The 18772-nt window shown below is 38.1% G+C and overlaps 1 protein-coding gene and 1 long non-coding RNA gene across 5 annotated transcripts in view; one reads left to right on the forward strand and one right to left on the reverse strand.

Moving 5' to 3' along the window:
* SPAG1 (sperm associated antigen 1) overlaps positions 1-18772 on the forward strand; it is an 86509-nt gene that overhangs the window by 20863 nt on the left and 46874 nt on the right. For 3 of the 4 annotated variants that reach the window (XM_033202982.1, XM_033202984.1, XM_033202981.1), the window contains 6 exons: positions 5023-5084; positions 5608-5714; positions 6304-6409; positions 8793-8923; positions 13062-13168; positions 15797-15956. In XM_033202982.1, coding sequence (XP_033058873.1) covers positions 5023-5084; positions 5608-5714; positions 6304-6409; positions 8793-8923; positions 13062-13168; positions 15797-15956 — 673 coding nt within the window. The remainder of the gene's footprint in view (positions 1-5022; positions 5085-5607; positions 5715-6303; positions 6410-8792; positions 8924-13061; positions 13169-15796; positions 15957-18772) is intronic. The other variant, XM_033202985.1, reaches the window with a different exon arrangement.
* Positions 5957-18772, reverse strand: part of LOC117079271 — a 48776-nt gene continuing 35960 nt past the window's right edge. The window contains exons 3-4 of the long non-coding RNA XR_004435347.1: positions 8754-8908; positions 5957-6074 (exon numbers count right to left, since the gene is read on the reverse strand). This is a non-coding gene — a long non-coding RNA (uncharacterized LOC117079271). The remainder of the gene's footprint in view (positions 6075-8753; positions 8909-18772) is intronic.

Consider the following 18772-nt stretch of genomic DNA (forward strand, 5'->3'; position numbering starts at 1 on the left):
TTATTAAGGGACAATCTCAGTTTAATCGATGCAGCCTATGTATGATGTCCTCTAGGAGAGTTGGGGAGTTTGTTCAGCTGGCTGGGAACTAGCACCTTCTTTACTAGGCTGTATCTCATTACTTGGAGATCAAAATGAAACAGTTTTTTCCTTTGAAGTCTTGCATCTTGGGCTTATTTACTGCCTTTAGTCTTTTTTTTTTTTTTTTTTTATACATCCTGTCTCTTCTGTCCAATTTTGATGAGAGCAAAAGGTCTGATTCAGTGTGTGAAAATTTCAGGGAACAATTATATATATATCTGGTAGGGCTACAGAGGATATATCATATTACATAATTTAATTATGGATTTAAAACAGTAAACAGATACTTTCAGTACTTATAAATGTCATTCCTCTATTTAGTGCATGTTTTTATCCCCTTATTCCCATTTCTCTGTGGTTGGTCCCTGTTTTGTCACATAGATCTCTCCTTTTTAATCCGTGGGCTCCATACAGAAGGGGCCTGTTGAAGTTCCAGGCCCATTCTATTTAACTTTAGATTGAAACTGGGTTTCCTGGCATCCATCTGACCTTGTAATTTCTCAGATGACTCCTCAAGTCTTTTCATTTCTAGGTTAACTCATTCTTGTTATTCTCATCTTTTCTTTGAATCAATTTTATTTTTAAAATATCCATGGCTCTTCATCACTCTGCTCTCTGATAATTTACCTTCCTGGATCTTTTTACTCCTCATTAGGAATTACTTAGGTAACTGAGGTGTACAGTAATCTGGTGAGGATGCCACTGTCCGCAATCGATGAAATTGTATTTATTGAATAGTCGGTCGGGCATGGTGGCTCACGCCTGTAATCCCAGCACTTTGGGAGGCTGAGATGGATGGATTACTTGAGGCCAGGAGTTCAAGACCAGCCTGGCCAACATGGTGAAACCCCATCTCTACTAAAAATGCAAAAACATTAGCCAAGTGTGGTGGCATGTGCCTGTAATCTCCCAGCTTCCTGGGAGGCTGAGACACGAGAATTGTTTGAACCCAGGAGATGGAGGTTGCAGCGAGCTGAGATTATCTCCTCTGTCTCAAAAAAAAAAAGAATAGTCCTTGTGTACTAAGACTGTGCCCTAAAAATATAACAATGAATAAGCATTGCTGAAGGAGCAATGGGGTGGATGGACTAGTGGTACGGTAGTTCTCAAAGTATGGTCTAGGAAGCCCTTAAAGTCCCAGAGATTCTTCCAGGGGATCCAGAAAGTCAGTGCTATTTTGAAAATAATGCTAGTGCTTTGTCCTTGTCACTGTGTTGGCATTTGCCCTGAGGATAAAGCTGCTGTTGCTTTAACATGAAGCAAGGCAGGCACCACACTGTACATACAGTAAAAACAAATTCCAATATTACTTAAAAATACCTTTAATAAAATAACAGAATATTTACTTTGTTAGATCTTGAACTTCTAGGACATGTCCTTTTAGTATTTTGTGTGACAAAGTAAGAAGTATGCAGAAAGCACTTCCCTGCATAGTGAAATATGATGGTTATGATATGATGCATAGCCATGTTTTCCTGGAACGCTGTTTTTACTTGAAATAATGGTTGACAAACTGTCATTATTCAGAGTTGGGATTTCGGCAACAATTTTGTTGAAAGTGAATGAAGCAGGCCTGTCACTTTAAGGAGAACAACTCACAGTATTTGTTGCTAGTAAGCAAATCTGAGCTTTCAAGTGCAAATTAGGTCCAGGCAAGTGGGGCAGTGGCTCATGCCTGTAATCCCAGCACTTTGGGAGGCCAAGGCGCGTGGATCACTTGAGCCCAGGAGTTCGAGGCCTGGGCAACAGAGTGAGACCCCGTCTCTACAAAACTTTTTTTTTCATTAGTGTGGTGTGGTGGCACATGCCTGTAGTTGTAGTTCTAGCTACTCAGGAGACTGAGGTAAGAGGATTGCTTGAGCCCTGGAGGTCAAGGCTGCAGTGAGCCATGATGACACCACTGTACTCCAGTCTGGGCAACAGAGCAAGACCCTGTCTCTAAAAACAAAGTGCAAATTAGGACTTTAGGTATTAAATATTTAGTATAATATAATAATATCTAATAATTTAGATATTATGTGTTTCTCAAATTTCTGCTTGTGACAGAAAATAGCCCTTAAGGGGGATACTTGTCAAAGGACAACATTACAACAAATTTCAAGATCTAATTGGCTTATATTAACAATTCGTGAATCAGGATGACATCTCCTCTAAAAATTTAGAAAATGTGCTCCAATGGCCATGGCAGAACAGCTGGTTTTTATGAGGTAGCTTGAGCAGGGACAAGGAATACAAAAAGTAGACTATTTAACAACAGGTTATTTTCCTTATAAGGGTTAAAGCAGAAATTTGGTTATTATCTATGTCTTTTGATTTCTCTAGTCAGATAAGCAAGTTAATTTTGGTTTGGTGATGTGGAACTTTAGCACCAGTGACTACATTTTAGTTTGTTGGGGCCTAGTGCAGGAGCTTAGTCCAAATCACTGACCTCCTATAAATTTTATTTAACATACCTGAAAGTCTTTTTTGATGAGCTCCATGCGGATATTAACAAATTGTGATTTATAAAATTGTATAATGAAATCTGTGAATATTTGGAAAATCTGTATAACTCCAATGACCGATAATTTTGAGGAGTGTGAGAGTGTCATGATACTGAAAAATTTGAGCCCCACTGCTGTAGCATATAATGGATTATGACAGTAAATATGCAGTGTTATGAGAATACATAGTAGGCACATGTCCCAATCTTTCAAAGTCAGAGAGCATTGCCTTCTTAAAATATCCAAATATAGTATTACACATTAGATTTTATCCCATATACTGAGTCCATGTCTTGAGACTTTTATTGCTCCACATTCATTTTTTTATTTATTGAAATTTTTTTCTTCTTTATTCAGTTATAATTGATAACACTTGCATATATTTATGGTGTACAATGTGATGTTTTGATATATCTACACAGTTTGAAATGCTTACCATAGTCAAGCTAATTCATGTCCATTTCTTGATCCCTAAAGGGGGATATTTTTTGTCACAGGTAGGTATTTGAGAGCCACGTATGAATATTAAATACCCCTGATTTCGCATCAATGCCTTTTGAAACTAAGTGATACCATTTGTATTAGTTTCCTAGGCCTGCTGTAATACCACAGGAAGTGGTTGGCATAAAACAATAGAAATGTATTCTTTCACAGTTCTAGGGGCTAGAAGTACAAAATCAAGGTATTGGCAGGGCCTTGCTTCCTCCAAAACCTGTAAGGGAAGATCCTTCTTTGGCTCTTCCAGCTTTTGGAAGCCCTGGCCTTCCTTGGCTTGTAGCAGTACAACTCTAAGCTCTGTTTTCATTTTCACACCGCCAGCTTCCTTCTGTTGGAACTTCTTCTCCTCTTTTTATAAGGACACAGTCATACTGGATTAGGGCCCACCCTAATGACTTCATCTTCACTTGATTATATTGCAAAGACTCTATTTCCAAATAAGGTCTCATTCACAGGTACCGGGGTTAGGACTTCATCATACTATTTTGGGAGACATAATTCAACCCATAACATCATCTTAGCATTGAGAACATTGTCTTGATGAGCAGGAAATCGAGTGCAAGCATCAAATGAGACTTTTTGAGCCTGTAAGGACTGCATAGTACTCATTTATGTGGTTTATATAGTTCCTAGTATTGCTATTAGCAAACCTGAGCCTAATAAGAATGAAGATATGTAACAGTTTAAAAACAAATCAGCACCTACTTTATTATTATAAATTCTGCTATACTTCCTTTTCTTCAGACTATATAGATAAATATTTTAAAGTTAATATTCCTTAGTACTTATCTAGCAAAAAATTGTACCTTCTCTCGGAGACTGATTATTGGTGAGCATTATGGCTATTGTTTGCCTTTCTCTCATTCTGTTCCGGTGCAGAACCTGCCCTCTGTCTTCAGCAGTGGGAATGTGGCTACTTTGGGCCACTGTTAGTGCTTGGTCAAGATGGGCCCATGACCCGAGCTAGCCAATCAGTTCTTCCTTGGAATTTCTCTAACTGAAGACAGAGAGAAGAGTCACTCTCCCTTTCCTCTGGTGGAGAGAGCTGTGAGGTTATAATTCCAGAATGCTTCTGGTGATGTTTCCTGCCACATAAAGAAAGCAAGTACCCATCAGGGAAAGTGAAATCAGTAGGTAGAGAGGAGCAGAGACTGGGAGGGACATGGGGAGCTGGAGAAAGGGCATAGGAATCCCCTCATCCAGCAATACCCCTGCCCTTCCATCCGTTTAGTTATATAAGCTGATACTTTCTTCTTTTTTAATGTAATTATTCCAAATCAGATTACTGTCATTGCAAACTTCTGACTAACATAGCAGTTATTCATGTTTCTCCAATGCCTAGGTTTGAAAAGAATGAATCAGAATTTAGTACTTTTTTATTATAAGAAAATCAGTAATAACATATTCACACATAAGTTTTAAAATTATATATATATATATACTTTAAAAACTATAGATTGTCCCCAGAATTAACTACAAATTTAAAATTCTTAATAACTTTAATGCTGAAGTTATAGTAACTTCCAGGGTACCTATTTTTCTTATCCATTCCATTTGTATATCTTTATTTTATTTTTTTGAGACAGTCTCTCTTTGTCACCCAGGCTGGAGTATAGTGGCTCAATCTCTGCTCACTGCAACGTCCACCTCCCAGGTTCAAGCAGCTCTCATGCCTCAACCTCTAAGTACCTGGGATTGCAGACATGCGCCACCATGCCCAGCTGATTTTTGTATTTTTAGTAGAGACGGCATTTCTCCATGTTGGCTAGGCTGGTCTGGAACTCCTGGCCTCAAGTGATCTGTCCACCTCAGCCTCCCAAAGTGCTGGGATTGCAGGTGTAAGCCACTGCATCTGGCCTCCATTTGTATATCTTAACCTAATACTTTACATTGCATTTACAGTAAAACCTGATAATCTTATATTAAATATATCTCATAAAATATGATTTTATTCTTTTAGGAAAAATGTTCTAAAAGACCAACTAAAAAGAAAACTCCAAGGGATTATGCAGAATGGGATAAGTATGTTTTACATGTCTTTAAAATGTATCACTAAAAAAGTTATCTACCACAAAATACTGCAGTAATTTCTTAAATAATTATTATAAACCTGAACATGTCAAGAATACCAAATTACTTCAATAGAGTACTGAGAATATCTGGCCTCAGCCCTTTCGATGTTTTTTTCAGTACATAAAAAACTACTATATCCTTTTTTTTTTTTAATAAAACCAACCAAAAAAAAACCTAATGTAATTTTTATACCCATCCAAACTATAAAAGAACAAAAATGTAAAATTGAGATAAGTTAGTCACAATTTTAATTTCAAAGTTCTGACCAGTTTAGATTTGATTAACATTTAAGCTCTCACTAAATTGTATATTTTCTTAAGAAGGAACTCAGATGACTTGAACTATAAAGTTACTACATATCTTTGAATATGGATCCAAAGGCATACTTGTACAAATATAAGAATATCAATAATATATTTGTTTTCTTGCCTGTATTGTACTTCTTTTGGTTTTTATTGTTCTTTCATTTAAGATTTGACGTGGAAAAGGAATGTTTGAAAATTGATGAAGATTACAAAGAAAAGACGGTAATAGACAAGTCACACTTGTCTAAAATTGAGACAAGAATAGATACAGCAGGTAATTGGAGAAAAAATAATAATTTAGTAGTCTTTAAAGTTTTTCAATTATAATAAAAACGGTCAATCTAGAAGACATTGTCTTTGAGTACTGCACAGATTACCATGAAAAGTTTATGGATTTTCTCAGACAGTTGACCATTCAACAAATTTGCTTCTCTCTTTTACCCACTTAATTTTTAAATGTAGTAAGACTTTAAAATATAAACCTATTTTTCTTATTGTAATTCATTTGTTTGTAATTCCTTTTTTTCCAATCCTCTTTTTCCTCCAAATTCCTCAAATTGTTTTCTATTTGCTTCAAAACAAAAAGATGGGCCAGTTTATTTGTTTTTGTTTGTAGTCAACAGATGAATGGCACCTATAAAGTAAGACAAAATCAATCATTAAAAAAATTCTGAATCCTCAAAACTTATGAATGATTTAAAAAGAAAACATCACTAAGCTTAAAGAACCTTTTATTTTCTTTTGTTTATTTTATGATCTTTCTGCTCTCTTCTGCTTCTGTTAAAATAAGCATTCTTAGATTTAAACTTTAAAAATTCTGTTAAATTATATGTTTACATATAGCAGATAACATTTATTTCTAGGTCTAACTGAGAAAGAAAAGGATTTTCTTGCTATTCGTGAAAAGGAGAAAGGAAACGAAGCTTTCAACTCAGGAGATTATGAAGAAGCAGTGGTGTATTATACCAGGTGAGCAGACGTTTGTTGTGGTTTAAACTTGCCTTTTAAAAAATGATAATGTTTTAATTGTTGATACATAAATAAGCGAAAGTCTATGTCAGAATCTCTCAATGTATTGTACTTGTGATTTACCATATATTCACTTGTGTTTCTCCTATTTTTTCAATACTTTTCTCAAACCTTTAAGCTCCCACTCCACTCCTACTTTTGACAGAGGACTTAACTTCCTATCTGGCAGAGAAAATAGAAGCCATCTGACAGGAATTCAACAGAAGGCCCATATGACATGGAAGTGAATAACTTAGGTTCTACTGTAGACTGCCTGGATTTAATTCTAGTATTTGTGGTGCTCCTTCCTACCACAGGGCCTTTGCACATGCTGGGTCCTCCATCAAAAATGCTTTTCCCATGGCTGATCAGAGTACAGTGGTGTTTACAACTAATTGATCACAACCAGATACAGATTTCCTTGTTCCTTCTCCACTCCCACCGTTTCACTTGACTAGCCTTTGAAAGAGAAAAGAAAATTAAGAAAAAAAAAAAATGTTCTTCCCTCCTCCCATTATCTAGTTAATTCTGATTTATCCTTCAGATCTTAGTCTTCACCTTACTTCTTTGGAGAAGCCTTACTTGACCTTCCAAACTAGGTTAAATCTCCATCCCACCCCACCCACTTCACCTCCCAATTTATAGGCTCTTATAGCAGTCTTACCTCTCCTTTGTAACACTTGTCAGAAGCATAATTTAAGCTTGTGTGATTTGATAATAACTAGAATGTAAGATTTGTAAGAGCAGAACCCATTTGTCAAGGATTTTTACATCATTGTATCCCCAAGGCCCAACAAAGTACCTGGTTCATGGTAGATGTTCAATAAGTATGTATATGAACTTCTGAAGTTCTTAACAGCCTATGAAAAGTAGACTAAGTTTTTAAAATGTTGTTACAGATAAACTGTTCTTATAGAATCACCAATGCCACCTTAGCCCTAAACTCTGTACAATCTTTTTTCCACCTTTGGAAATAAGATAGATTTTTTTCGATGTTGTTGATGTCTCTAAAGAAGTTTTCTCAGACTGTTTAAGTGAAGACATGAGGTAAAGAGGATATATGATGGATCATTCATTTAGTATAACCTCCCCTGTTCAGGGAGGTGGATGTCAGTCTTGATAACTGTTCTTTCTTTTCTTGTAGATTTATACCAGAGAGTCTCTTGTCTATTACAGGTTGTAAAACTCTTTTCTTCTTTTATGGAGTCATGTAGTTGAAGAATTAAAGCAGCATAGTATAATGGTTAAGGGAATTCAGACTACCACATCTGACCTTGGGCAGATTCTTTTTTTTTTTTTTTTTTTTTTGAGACAGGGTCTCACTCTGTTATCCAGGCAAGAGTGCAGTGGTATGATCATAGCTCACTGCAGCCTCAAACTCCTGGGCTCAAGGGATCCTCCCACCTCAGCCTCCTGAGAACAGCTGGGACTACAGGTGTGAGCCACCACACGTGGATAATTTTCTCTTGTATTTTTTTGTAGAGACAGGATCTCACTATGTTGCCCAGGCTAGTCTCGAACCCCTAGCCTCAAGCCATGCTCCCAGCTTGGTCTCCCAAAGTGCTGAGATTACAGGGGTGAGCCACCACGCCTGGTTCCAAAAAATGTGTTTGGTATTTGATATTTGATGTTAACTGACATCAACGTTTTTTTTAAGGTGATCTATAGGTATTTATCTTTGTCTACCTTCATTTTAATTCCAGTAACTAAAGCTCAGATTCCAGATCTATGAGTATTTAAATTCCCATAATGCCTCTAAAGCCTGAGTTAACTTTAAGGCTATTTACTGGATGTTTAAGCATCTGTTTAAATATTGATTTAGTATGCTTGTAGAATTGTATTTTATTATTTTTGATAATATAGGCTATATTCGTTTGCAAAGGTTGCCGTAACAAAGTACCACAGACTGAGCGGCTTAAACGAGAGAAATTTCTTTTCTCACACTTCTGGAGGCTGGAAGTTCGAGATCAAGTTGCTAGTAGGGTTGGTTTTTTCAAGGCCTCTCTCCTTGGCTTCTAGGTGGCCGTCTTCTCCCTGTGACTTTACAGTCTGTCCATACATGTATGTCCAAATATCTTCTTATTATAAGGAAACCTCTTTTATGGGATCAGGGCCCCCTCTCATGACTTCATTTCACCTTAATTAGCTTTTTAAAGACCCTATCTCCAAATACAGTCATGTTCTGAGATACTGTGGGATTAGGATTTCAACATATGAATGTTGGTGGATACAATTCAGCCCATACACAGGTTATAATTGTTTTATGTGTAACTTAAGCTGAATTTCTCTACATTCTTGTGTTTACCTTAGGCTTGCTTGTTGCCAGTAACGGTTTCTTTTCTAGGAGCATATCGGCGCTTCCCACTGTAGTTGCCTATAACAATCGAGCTCAAGCAGAAATCAAATTACAGAACTGGAATAGTGCTTTTCAGGATTGTGAAAAGGTCTTGGAGTTAGAACCTGGAAACATAAAGGGTAAAAAATATTATAGAATTCTTTTACATTTACAGCAGGACTCATTAATAAAGGCCATTCGTAGATACTTGCAATATTTACATTAAAAATATTTCAGATAAACTCAAATTTTTGTATGTGAATCACCAACTTCACAAAGTTGCCTTTAAGTTTAACTTGTAAGTTAAGTCCCTGGTTATTTGTACGGAAGTAGCTAATAATCCCAGAGGATTTAATAAAATACATATATATTTTTAAGAAGTATCTTAGTAAACAAAAAACCAACAACAAAAATAAAATAAAAGAGAAGTATCTTGGCCAGGCACAGTGGCTCACACCTATAATCCCAGAATTTCGGGAGGCCGAGGTGAGACGATTGCTTAAGTCTAGGAGTTTGAGACCAGCCTAGGCAACACAGCAGAACTCTGTGTCTCGAAAAAAAAAAAAAAAATCTCAAGTTTGCATTTGAACATTCTCTTTATCCAAAAAAAAAAAAATAATAAGTATAACTTAATGTAGATTTTCTGGTATTTATAAATATAATAAAATGATAAGCCCACACTGGACCTCTAGAACGTTCTCCCAGCTTCTTTGTGGATATTTTCACCTAGGTGGCTGTATATAATTTTGTTTGTTTGTTTGTTTGAGACAGAGTCTCATTCTGTCACCGAGGCTGGAGTGCAGTGACGTGATCTTGGCTCACTGCAACCTCTGCCTCCTGGGTTCAAGTGGTTCTCCTGCCTCAGTTTCCCAAGTAGCCGGGACTACAGGCATGCACCACCACGCCTGGCTAATTGTTGTATTTTTAGTAGAGAGATGGGGTTTCACCATGTTGGCCAGGCTGGTCTCGAACTCCTGACCTCAGGTGATCCACCTGCCTCAGCCTCCCAAAGTGCTGGGATTACAGGCGTGAGCTACCGCTCCCGGCCTGTTTTTGTTTTGTTTTGTTTTGTTTTGTTTTTTGAGATAGGGCCTCACTCTGTCACCCAGCCTGCTGTGCAGTGGTGCAATCTTGGCTTACTGCAACCTCCGCTTCCCAGTCTCAAGTGATCCTCTCACCTCAGCCTCCCAAGTAGCTGGGACTACAAGCATGTGCTACCACACCCAGCTAATTTTTTTGTATTTCTTTAAAGATGGGGTTTCACTGTGCCAACCAGGCTGGTCTCAAACTCCTGAGCTCAAGTGATCTGCCCACCTCGACCTCCCAAAGTGCTGGGATTACAGGCATGAGCCACTAAGCCTAGCTTGCTATAAATAATTTAATTTTCACTTTAAATTAATAATTTGAATAACTTAATTCTAAATTAAATTTGTCCAAAAATGACTCTTTCTGCCAGAAACCTGCACTCTATTTTGATTCCCTGTCTCTGTGACTGACCACCTTGTCATGGTTCAGGCCTGAAGTATGCAAATCAGACTCTATTCTCCTTTTCTGTTATCAAGAAGGATTCATTCCAAGAGGGAGTGACATACATTGTAATAGACACATTATATTTCTTTAAATTTTTATGGATTCAAATAAATATAAACACTTTTTCACATGGAATGTATCCCTTTTTGCCTATAAACATGGTAGAGGTGACAGAAGCCATGGGAGTGCTAAGGGGAAGCCTGGTGCATCACCTGCCACTGTCATTGTCATGGATTGCCCTCCATTTACCAATCAAGTCCTGTTGGGCCTGTGTTTTATGCAAGCTGGTCTCTGTCACAGAGTAGGACTGGGCTCCCAGCTTTAGGCAGCAGCCCACTGAAGATTTTGCCAACCCCATACCACTGCTCTGCCAGGCCCTGTGCCAAGCACTTTACGTGTATTAACTCTGTTAATTTTAACAAGTCTCGGCCGGGCACAGTGGCTCATGTCTGTAATCCCAGCACTTTGGGAGGCTGAGATGTGCAGATCACCTGAGGTTAGGCATTCGAGACCAGCCTGGCCAAGATGGCAAAACTCCATCTCTACTAAAAATTAAAAAAAAAAAAAAAAAAAAAAAAAAAAAGGAGGGGTGTAGTGGCTCATGCTTGTAATTGCAGCACTTTGGGAGGCTGAGGTGGGTGGATCACTTGAGGCCAGGAGTACAAGACCAGCCTGGCCAATGTGGCGAAACCCCATCTCTACTAAAAACACAAAAAATTAGCTGGGCATGGTGGCAGGCACCTGTAATCCCAGCTACTTGGAAGGCTGAGGCAGGAGAATCACTGGAACCCAGGAGGCGGAGGTTGCAGTGAGCTGAGATCACGCCACTGCACTCCAGCCTGGGTGACAGAATGAGAATACATCTCAAAAAAACCCATAATACATTAAAAAAAAATTAGCTAGATATGGTGGTGGGCACCTGTAGTCCCAGCTTCTTGGGAGGCCAAGGCAGGAGAATTGCTTGAACCTGGGAGGCAGAAGTTGTAGTGAGCCGAGATCACGTCACTGCACTTCAGCCTAGGTGACAGAGCAAGACTCTGTTTCAAAAATAAATAAAGAAGATGTTAGCATTAGGTAAAGCTAGGTTAAGGGACACAGGAACTCTCTGTACTATCTCTGCAACTTTTCTGTAAATATCCAATTATTCCAAGATAAAAAGTTTTAAAAAAGGACAATCATTATGTCATGAATATTTCTTCATGGAAATTCTCTTCAGGAATCTGCATAGCAATAGCAATAGCTAAATTATATTTAAAGTGCAGTGCTACAGCTTTAATTAAATTTATAACAAAATGATTTATCATTTAGATTTTCATAGCTCATTCTAAGACTAAAATTCAAATTGGTCAAATTTATAATTATGTTTTAAAATAGCATATTAAAATATGTCAGATAAAATTTCACACCTTTCGGCCAGGTGCAGTGGCTCATGCCTGTAATCCCAGCACTTTGGGAGACCGGGGCAGGTGGATCATGAGGTCAGGAGATTGAGACCATCCTGGCTAACATGGTGAAACCCCGTATCTACTAAAAATACCAAAAAAAATTAGCTGGATATGGTGGCATGAGCCTGTAGTCCCAGCTACTTGGGAGGCTGAGGCAGGAGAATCGCTTGAACCCAGGAGGCGGAGGCAGTGAGCTGAGATTGTGCCACTGCACTCCAGCATGGGCAACAGAGCAAGACTCTGTCTCAAAAAAAAAAAAAAAAAAAAAAAAAAAATTCCCACTTTTCAGAATTACCAAACTTGATTCTTTTTCAAGGTAATGACGTATTACACAAAGTTCTCCTTATATAATAGTTAATGATGAGTCTAGAGAGGCATTCATTGTCAGTATTAAATAATTATCAAATTATACATTGAAACCTACCAAAAAAATCAAATACGAATTATCAAAGTGTTTAATTTCTGGACCTAACTGACTTGATCATCAGGATTCTCTCAGTTCCCTGTGCTAAGTAACTCCTTCTATTCTATACAGATGTCACTAATGAGCCATATTCTGAGCTAGATGCTGGTCAGTAACATACTTTTTTTTTTTGGAGACAGAGTCTTGTTCCGTCACCCAGGCTGGAGTGTAGTGGCACAATCTTGCCTCACTGCAACCTCCACCTCCCAGGCTCAAACAATTCTCCTGCCTCAGTCTCCCAAGTAGCTGGGATTATAGATGTGTGCCACCATGCCCAGCTAAAATTTTTTTGTATTTTTAGTAGAGATGGGATTTTGCCGTGTTGGCCAGGCTGGTCTTGAACTCCTGGCCTCAAGTGATCCGCCCACCTCAGGCTCCCAAATTGTAGGGATTACAGGCGTGAGCCACTGTGCTTAGCCAATATACTAAATTTTGATAAGGGATTTTATGTTTTCAAAAAGTGGCAAAATAATACTCACCATAATTATAAGAAGGAAAGGATTATTATCAGTGAAAATCATTCCGATATTGCAATACAATGTGTTGCCTGTGAAGGGTTGAGGTATGAAATCTCTTAGTCCTTGGAAACACTGGCAGGGCCTGGGGCTGCCAGAGGGCCAGAGGATTGTTACAGAGGGGACAGTTGCCTGATGCAGCCTCTCTTATGTACCTCAGTGTCATCTCCTATGTGTGTATTAACGTGAAAATAGGTGTAGTTGAGCTTTGGGTAATTACATCATAAAGTATTCTGTGCTGCTCATATTCTTCCACTTGCAAAATATGTTGCAACCATAATGCCAAATATTAAAAAACATACCTTTTATTTTGGTAAATGTTCAGCTCTTCTGCGTCGTGCTACTACATATAAACATCAAAACAAGCTCCAGGAAGCTATAGAAGATTTGAGTAAAGTACTGGATGTTGAGCCTGATAATGAGTTGGCCAAGGTAAGTGCAGAAAGTGATTTCTCACCTAATTGTGTAGTTGGCTGTTTCTGTATTTATTTTAAAGTGGTATCAATCTTGCCAAACAAATTATGTTGAAGATTAGGTCACAGCTTTAAAAGGTAGGTATATTCCAGACACCCCAAAACGTTAACATCTATTTGAAGTGGAAGAAAGCAGAATCTTAATTTTTTTTTCAAAACTGTAAACCTTCCTCTGAAAGACAAATATCAATTTTTCTTTTTCCTATAGTGTTGTAGGCAGTGTTTTTGTCTGAGCCATGTGGAGTAGTATAGAAGGTACCTTCCTAGGTAGGATTAGAGGTGAACGCCTTGGCCATTGAAGAGCGTTTCTCTCTGTAACTAGCATGGTAAGCACAGCATCATCGACAGCATATGCTACCTGACTGAGCAGACTGACTCAGTTATACACCTAGGGGATCTGTATTCAGGCCTAAAGAGTAGAGGTTAAGTGTCAAGAACAGATTTTCCCTTGCTTACAAATGAACAAGGTGGCCTACCAGAGGACAAGATATCCTGGGTCAAACACCAAAGACTTTGTTACTCCAAGCAGATGAGCTTCACGTTCATGTCAGTTCCCCTTGCTCCCAAGTCCCACAGGGGTGACATAGAGTGGCCCAGATGGATATTGCACACTCAGTGGATTTATGTGGTGGCTGACAAATCAAAAATTTAGGAAACCAGCCAGGTGCAGTGACTCATGCCTGTAATCCCAGCACTTGGTGAGGCTGAGGCAGGCAGATCACCTGAGGTCAGGAGTTTGAGACCAGCCTGGCCAACACTGCACTCCAACAGGGGCGACAGAGTAAGACTCCATCTCAAACAAACAAAACTTTAGGAAACTCCCTTCTTTTATGATGGGGTGTAAGCAAACCTGCCCAATCTCTGCTCCATATGGAAGCATCACCTTTATTACACTGGAGAGCCAACACACCTGCCCTCTCCGCTGCAGATGAATACTATTTCAGTTTGCCAAGGTTGTTCTCAGTACAAACATCCTTAGAGATATCCAGAAAGAAGGTGGTTTAGTGCCTCTGCTGGCAGTATAGTCAGAAATAAGAGAAACCCATGGAGAAATTGTTACTAAGTTTCCACATATACCTATTGGGTTACCTATCCCATGGTCTCTGAATGGCAGCTAATGTTGCTAGAATATCAGCAGCTTTTGTCAAGTCAACATTTTAGGTTTAGGTTTAGGGCCTGGCTTAGTATTTCCTTTTTGTAATGGTTATGTTTATTTATTTATTTTTGAGACAAGGCCTTTCTCTGATGCCTCAACTGTAATGTGGTGGGAACATGGCTTACTGCAGCCTCCACCTCCTAGGCTCAAGCAATCCTGCCATCTCAGTTTCCTGTGTAACTGAGACCACAGGTGCACGCCACCTCCCAAAGTGCTAGGATTACAGGCATGAGCCATTGTGCCTGGTTTCAAATGAATTTTTATCTTAACAATATACAAAGATTAATTCAAAATGGATCATATACTTTTTGATGTAAGATATAAAACATAAAACTTCTAAAAGAAAACATAAGAGAAAATCTTTATGACCTTAGACAAATATTTCTTATGTAAGACATGAAAAGTACAATCCGTAAAAGAAAAAGTTGATATATTGGACTTCATCAAAATTTAGAACATCTACTTTTTCGAAAACACAGGAGAATGAAAGACAAGCCACAGCTGGGCATGGTGGCTCACACCTGTAATCCAAGCACTTTAGGAGGCTGAGGCAGGAGGATCACCTGATCCCAGGAGTTTAAGACCAGCCTGGGAAACACAGCTGAACTTCATCTCCACAAAAAGTTTAAAAAGCCAGACATGGTGGTGTGGGCCTGTAGTCCCAGCTACTCAGGAGGTGGGGGTGGAAGGATAATTTGAGCCAGGGAGGTCAAGGCTGCAGTGAGCTGTGATTGCACCACTGTACTCCAGCTGGGGCAGCAGAGGGACACCCTGTCTCAAAAACAACAACAAACAAAACAAAAAACAAAAACAAGCCACAGACCACAAATTGGGAGAAAATACTTGAAAATTGTGTATCCAACAAAGGATGGTGTATCTATTTTTTATTAGAGTCAGCATAAAATATTTCAGAATTTTCAGCATTACTGTAAAACAGTAATGTGGGCTGGGTGTGGTAGCTCACACGTGTAATCCCAGAACTTCAGGAGGCTGAGGTGAGAGGATTGCTTGATCCCACAGGTTTGAGACTAGACTGGGCAACCTAGTGAGACCTCATCTCTATATTTTAAATAAACAAACAGCATATGTAGCATGATTTCATTTGTGTAAAACTATACATCTCTGTGGGTATATATGCATAGAAACATCTAGAAGATTATCAAAATGTTAATAGTAGTATCTGAGTGGCAAGATTTTAGGTGATTTTTTTCTTTATTTTTTATACTTGTTACACTGGTTTTTTTTGTTTGTTTGTTTTGTTTTTGTTTTTTGACAGTGGACATGTGTGATTACAATCAGACAAAGGCCACCCCAAAAAAGCCGTGTCTTAGTTGTATTCATTTTTCAACATCTTTATGTTTTTACCTGAAAGAATGGTTATATTTATTATTAAAGGAAAATATTTTGTTTAATATGGTAATTATGTTGCAGAAAACCTTGTCAGAGGTTGAAAGAGATCTGAAAAATTCTGAAGCTGTATCTAAGACTCAAACCAAAGGGAAAAGGATGGTTATTCAGGAAATAGAAAACTCTGAAGATGAAGAAGGAAAAGACAGCGGAAGAAAACATGAAGATGGCGGTGGAGATAAGAGTAAAATATCTTTTCTATTTAGGTTATGTAAAAAATTGCCTTTTTATATGATGAGCTGGCTCAATTTTTCTATTTGTACAGAAATTCGTAATCTACCAAAGTTTTTCTAGCTTTGCCTTGTAAATTCACAAGCCAGCTTCGCTCATCTTTTTCTTAATACAGCTTGACAGAATCTCTCAAACCCATTTTCCTTCTTAACCTGTCACCTTTTTCTAGTGCTCAGTTTAATTCCTGGTCACCACCTTTAAATGTAAATGACTGTGTTCATATGACACAAACCATTTGCAAGTTAACTTAAATATCTCTCTTTGAGAATTGTTTTGTATGTATCTTCTTGACTGCAAACAAATGTGTTGTTTCCAAAACAAGTATGGGTAGCCCCATTTATATGCCAAAAATGAATACATTACTAGAAAATTGCTATGTGTGTTTCTCAAAAATATTTTAAATATGCAAAAGAAATAAGTATAATTTAACACTTGATACAATATTTTGAGAGAATCTAGACTAGATAAAGCGTTATCTTCATAATATAAAACATCAAAAGTTATGTCAACTTTGAGGGGAAAGATTTGCCTCCTCACTTGACAAGGGACATAAAAACTTTTCTCTCCATCAGCTGGGCGTGGTGGTTCACACCTGTAATCCCAGCATTTTGGGAGGCTGAGGCGGGTGCATCACGACGTCAGAGGTTCAAGACCAGCCTGGCCAACATGGTGAAACTCCGTCTCTATTCAAAATACAAAAATTATCTGGGTGTGGTGGCACGCACCTGTAATCCCAGCTACTCGGGAGGCTGAGGCAGGAGAGTGGCTTAAACCAGGGAGGTGGAGGTTGTGGTGAGCCAAGATGGTGCCACTGTACTCCAGCCTGAGCAATAGAGTGAGACTCCATCTCAAAAAAAAAAAAACTTTTCCCTCTTTCTTGAGAACACCTGAGCAACCGGCAGTGGCAGGGCAGTGGAGGGGGGAGATATTATCAATTTTGAAAATCATTCACAAGTAAAAATCAACTTGTAAGTAATTTGACAGAATATTCTAATTTTGAGAGAGATACAAAATGTTCAGTCCATTTTAAAAATAAAGAACAAGTTTTAATTTTTTTACATGACAAAAATAATGTAATGTATACACTTCAGATTAAAATACAATCAGTTAAGATAGGATAAAGACAAAGGAACAGAAAGGGAGGGAGGGAGAAAGAGGAAGACAATCAGAGAAGTGAGAAGGAAAAGAGAACAAAAAAAGGATTCAAAAGGGAGAAATTAAGGTAAACAGTTTTTCAAGGATTCAGACTTGCCTTTTAGCCAGATTGTAAATACGATCTGGCAGCAAATCTTCTTAGGGTTTATATTTAGCTTTGCATAATTAACCATATGTCTTACAGTTAAAGGAAATAATTTTAAATCTTATCTGAAGCAAGATGAAGTATAAGCTATATTAATTCCTATTATTTTAAAATTATTAAAAAATTTTATATATAGTAAAAATGGATCTTTTGAATATACAGTTCTAATACATGTATGGTTTCATATAACCATCACCATAGTCAGGATACAGAACAATTCTACCACCCAAAAAGGCCTTCTTGCTGTCCTTTCAGTGAAACCCTTCCCTCACCCCAGCTATTCTCTGTTCCTATAGCTTTACCTTTTCTAGAATGTCATATAAATGGAACTGGAAAGTATGTCACGTTTTGAGTCTAGCTTCCTTCACTTAGCATGTCACTGAGATTCATTCATGTAGCTGCATGTACCACTGGCTCATTCCTTTTTATTGCTGAGTAGCATTCCATTAATAGTTGTACCAAAGTTTATACATTCGTTTATTCAAGGACATCCGGGTTATTTCCAGCATTCGGTAATTATGAGTAAAAACTGCTATAAACACTCATGTGCAGGTTTTTGTGTAAACATATGTTTTCATTTCCCCTGAGTAAATACCTAAGAGTGGGACTGCTGGTCCATATGGCAAGTATATGTTTAACTTTATTGGAAATTGCCTGACTGTTTTCCAGAGTGGCTATACCATTTTGCATTGCCATTAGTAACATATGAGAGTTCTAGATGCTTCTCATCCTTGCCATCATTTGGTATTGGCATTTTTTTCCCCTTTTTACCCATTCTATTAGGTGTATAGTGGTTTCTCATCAGTTTTAATTTGCATTTTCCTGATGAGAATCTTTGTATGTGTTCACTTACCATCTCTATATTGCTTTTAGTGAAGTGTCTCTTGAAATTATTCCACCACTTTTCAAAAATTGGGTGGTTGTTTTCCTACTGTTAAGTCCCAAGAATTATTTTTATAATCTTGATGAAAGGTCTTTCTTATGTATGAGATTTGAAAAATTTTTTTGTCTGTAGCTTTTTCCATTCTTTTAACAGTCTTTTACAGAGCAAAGGTTTTTCATTTTGTAGAAGTACAATTTATCCAATTTTTTAAATGGACTGTGCTTTTGATGTTATATCTATGAACACTTTGCCTAAATCAAAGTCATGAAGATTTTCTTAGAAGTTTTTCTTTTTCAGAGATAGGGTCTTGCTCTGTTGTTCAGGCTGGAGTGCAGAGGTGTGATCATGGCTCACTGCAGCCTCAACCGCCAGGGCTCAAGTGATCCTGCCTCAGGCTCTCAAGCAGCTAGGACTATAGCTGAGTGCCATCATATCTGGCTAATTTTTAAAAATTATTTAGGCCAGGTGCAGTGGCTCACGCCTGCAATCCCAGCGCTCTGGGAGGCTGAGGGGGTGGGTCACCTGAAGTCAGGAGTTCAAGACTAGCCTGGCCAACATGGTGAAACCCCATCTCTACCAAAAATAC

The sequence above is a fragment of the Trachypithecus francoisi genome, unplaced genomic scaffold (genome assembly GCF_009764315.1).
Source record: "Trachypithecus francoisi isolate TF-2019V2 unplaced genomic scaffold, Tfra_2.0 Lachesis_group7, whole genome shotgun sequence".
NCBI classification, from domain to species: domain Eukaryota; kingdom Metazoa; phylum Chordata; class Mammalia; order Primates; family Cercopithecidae; genus Trachypithecus; species Trachypithecus francoisi.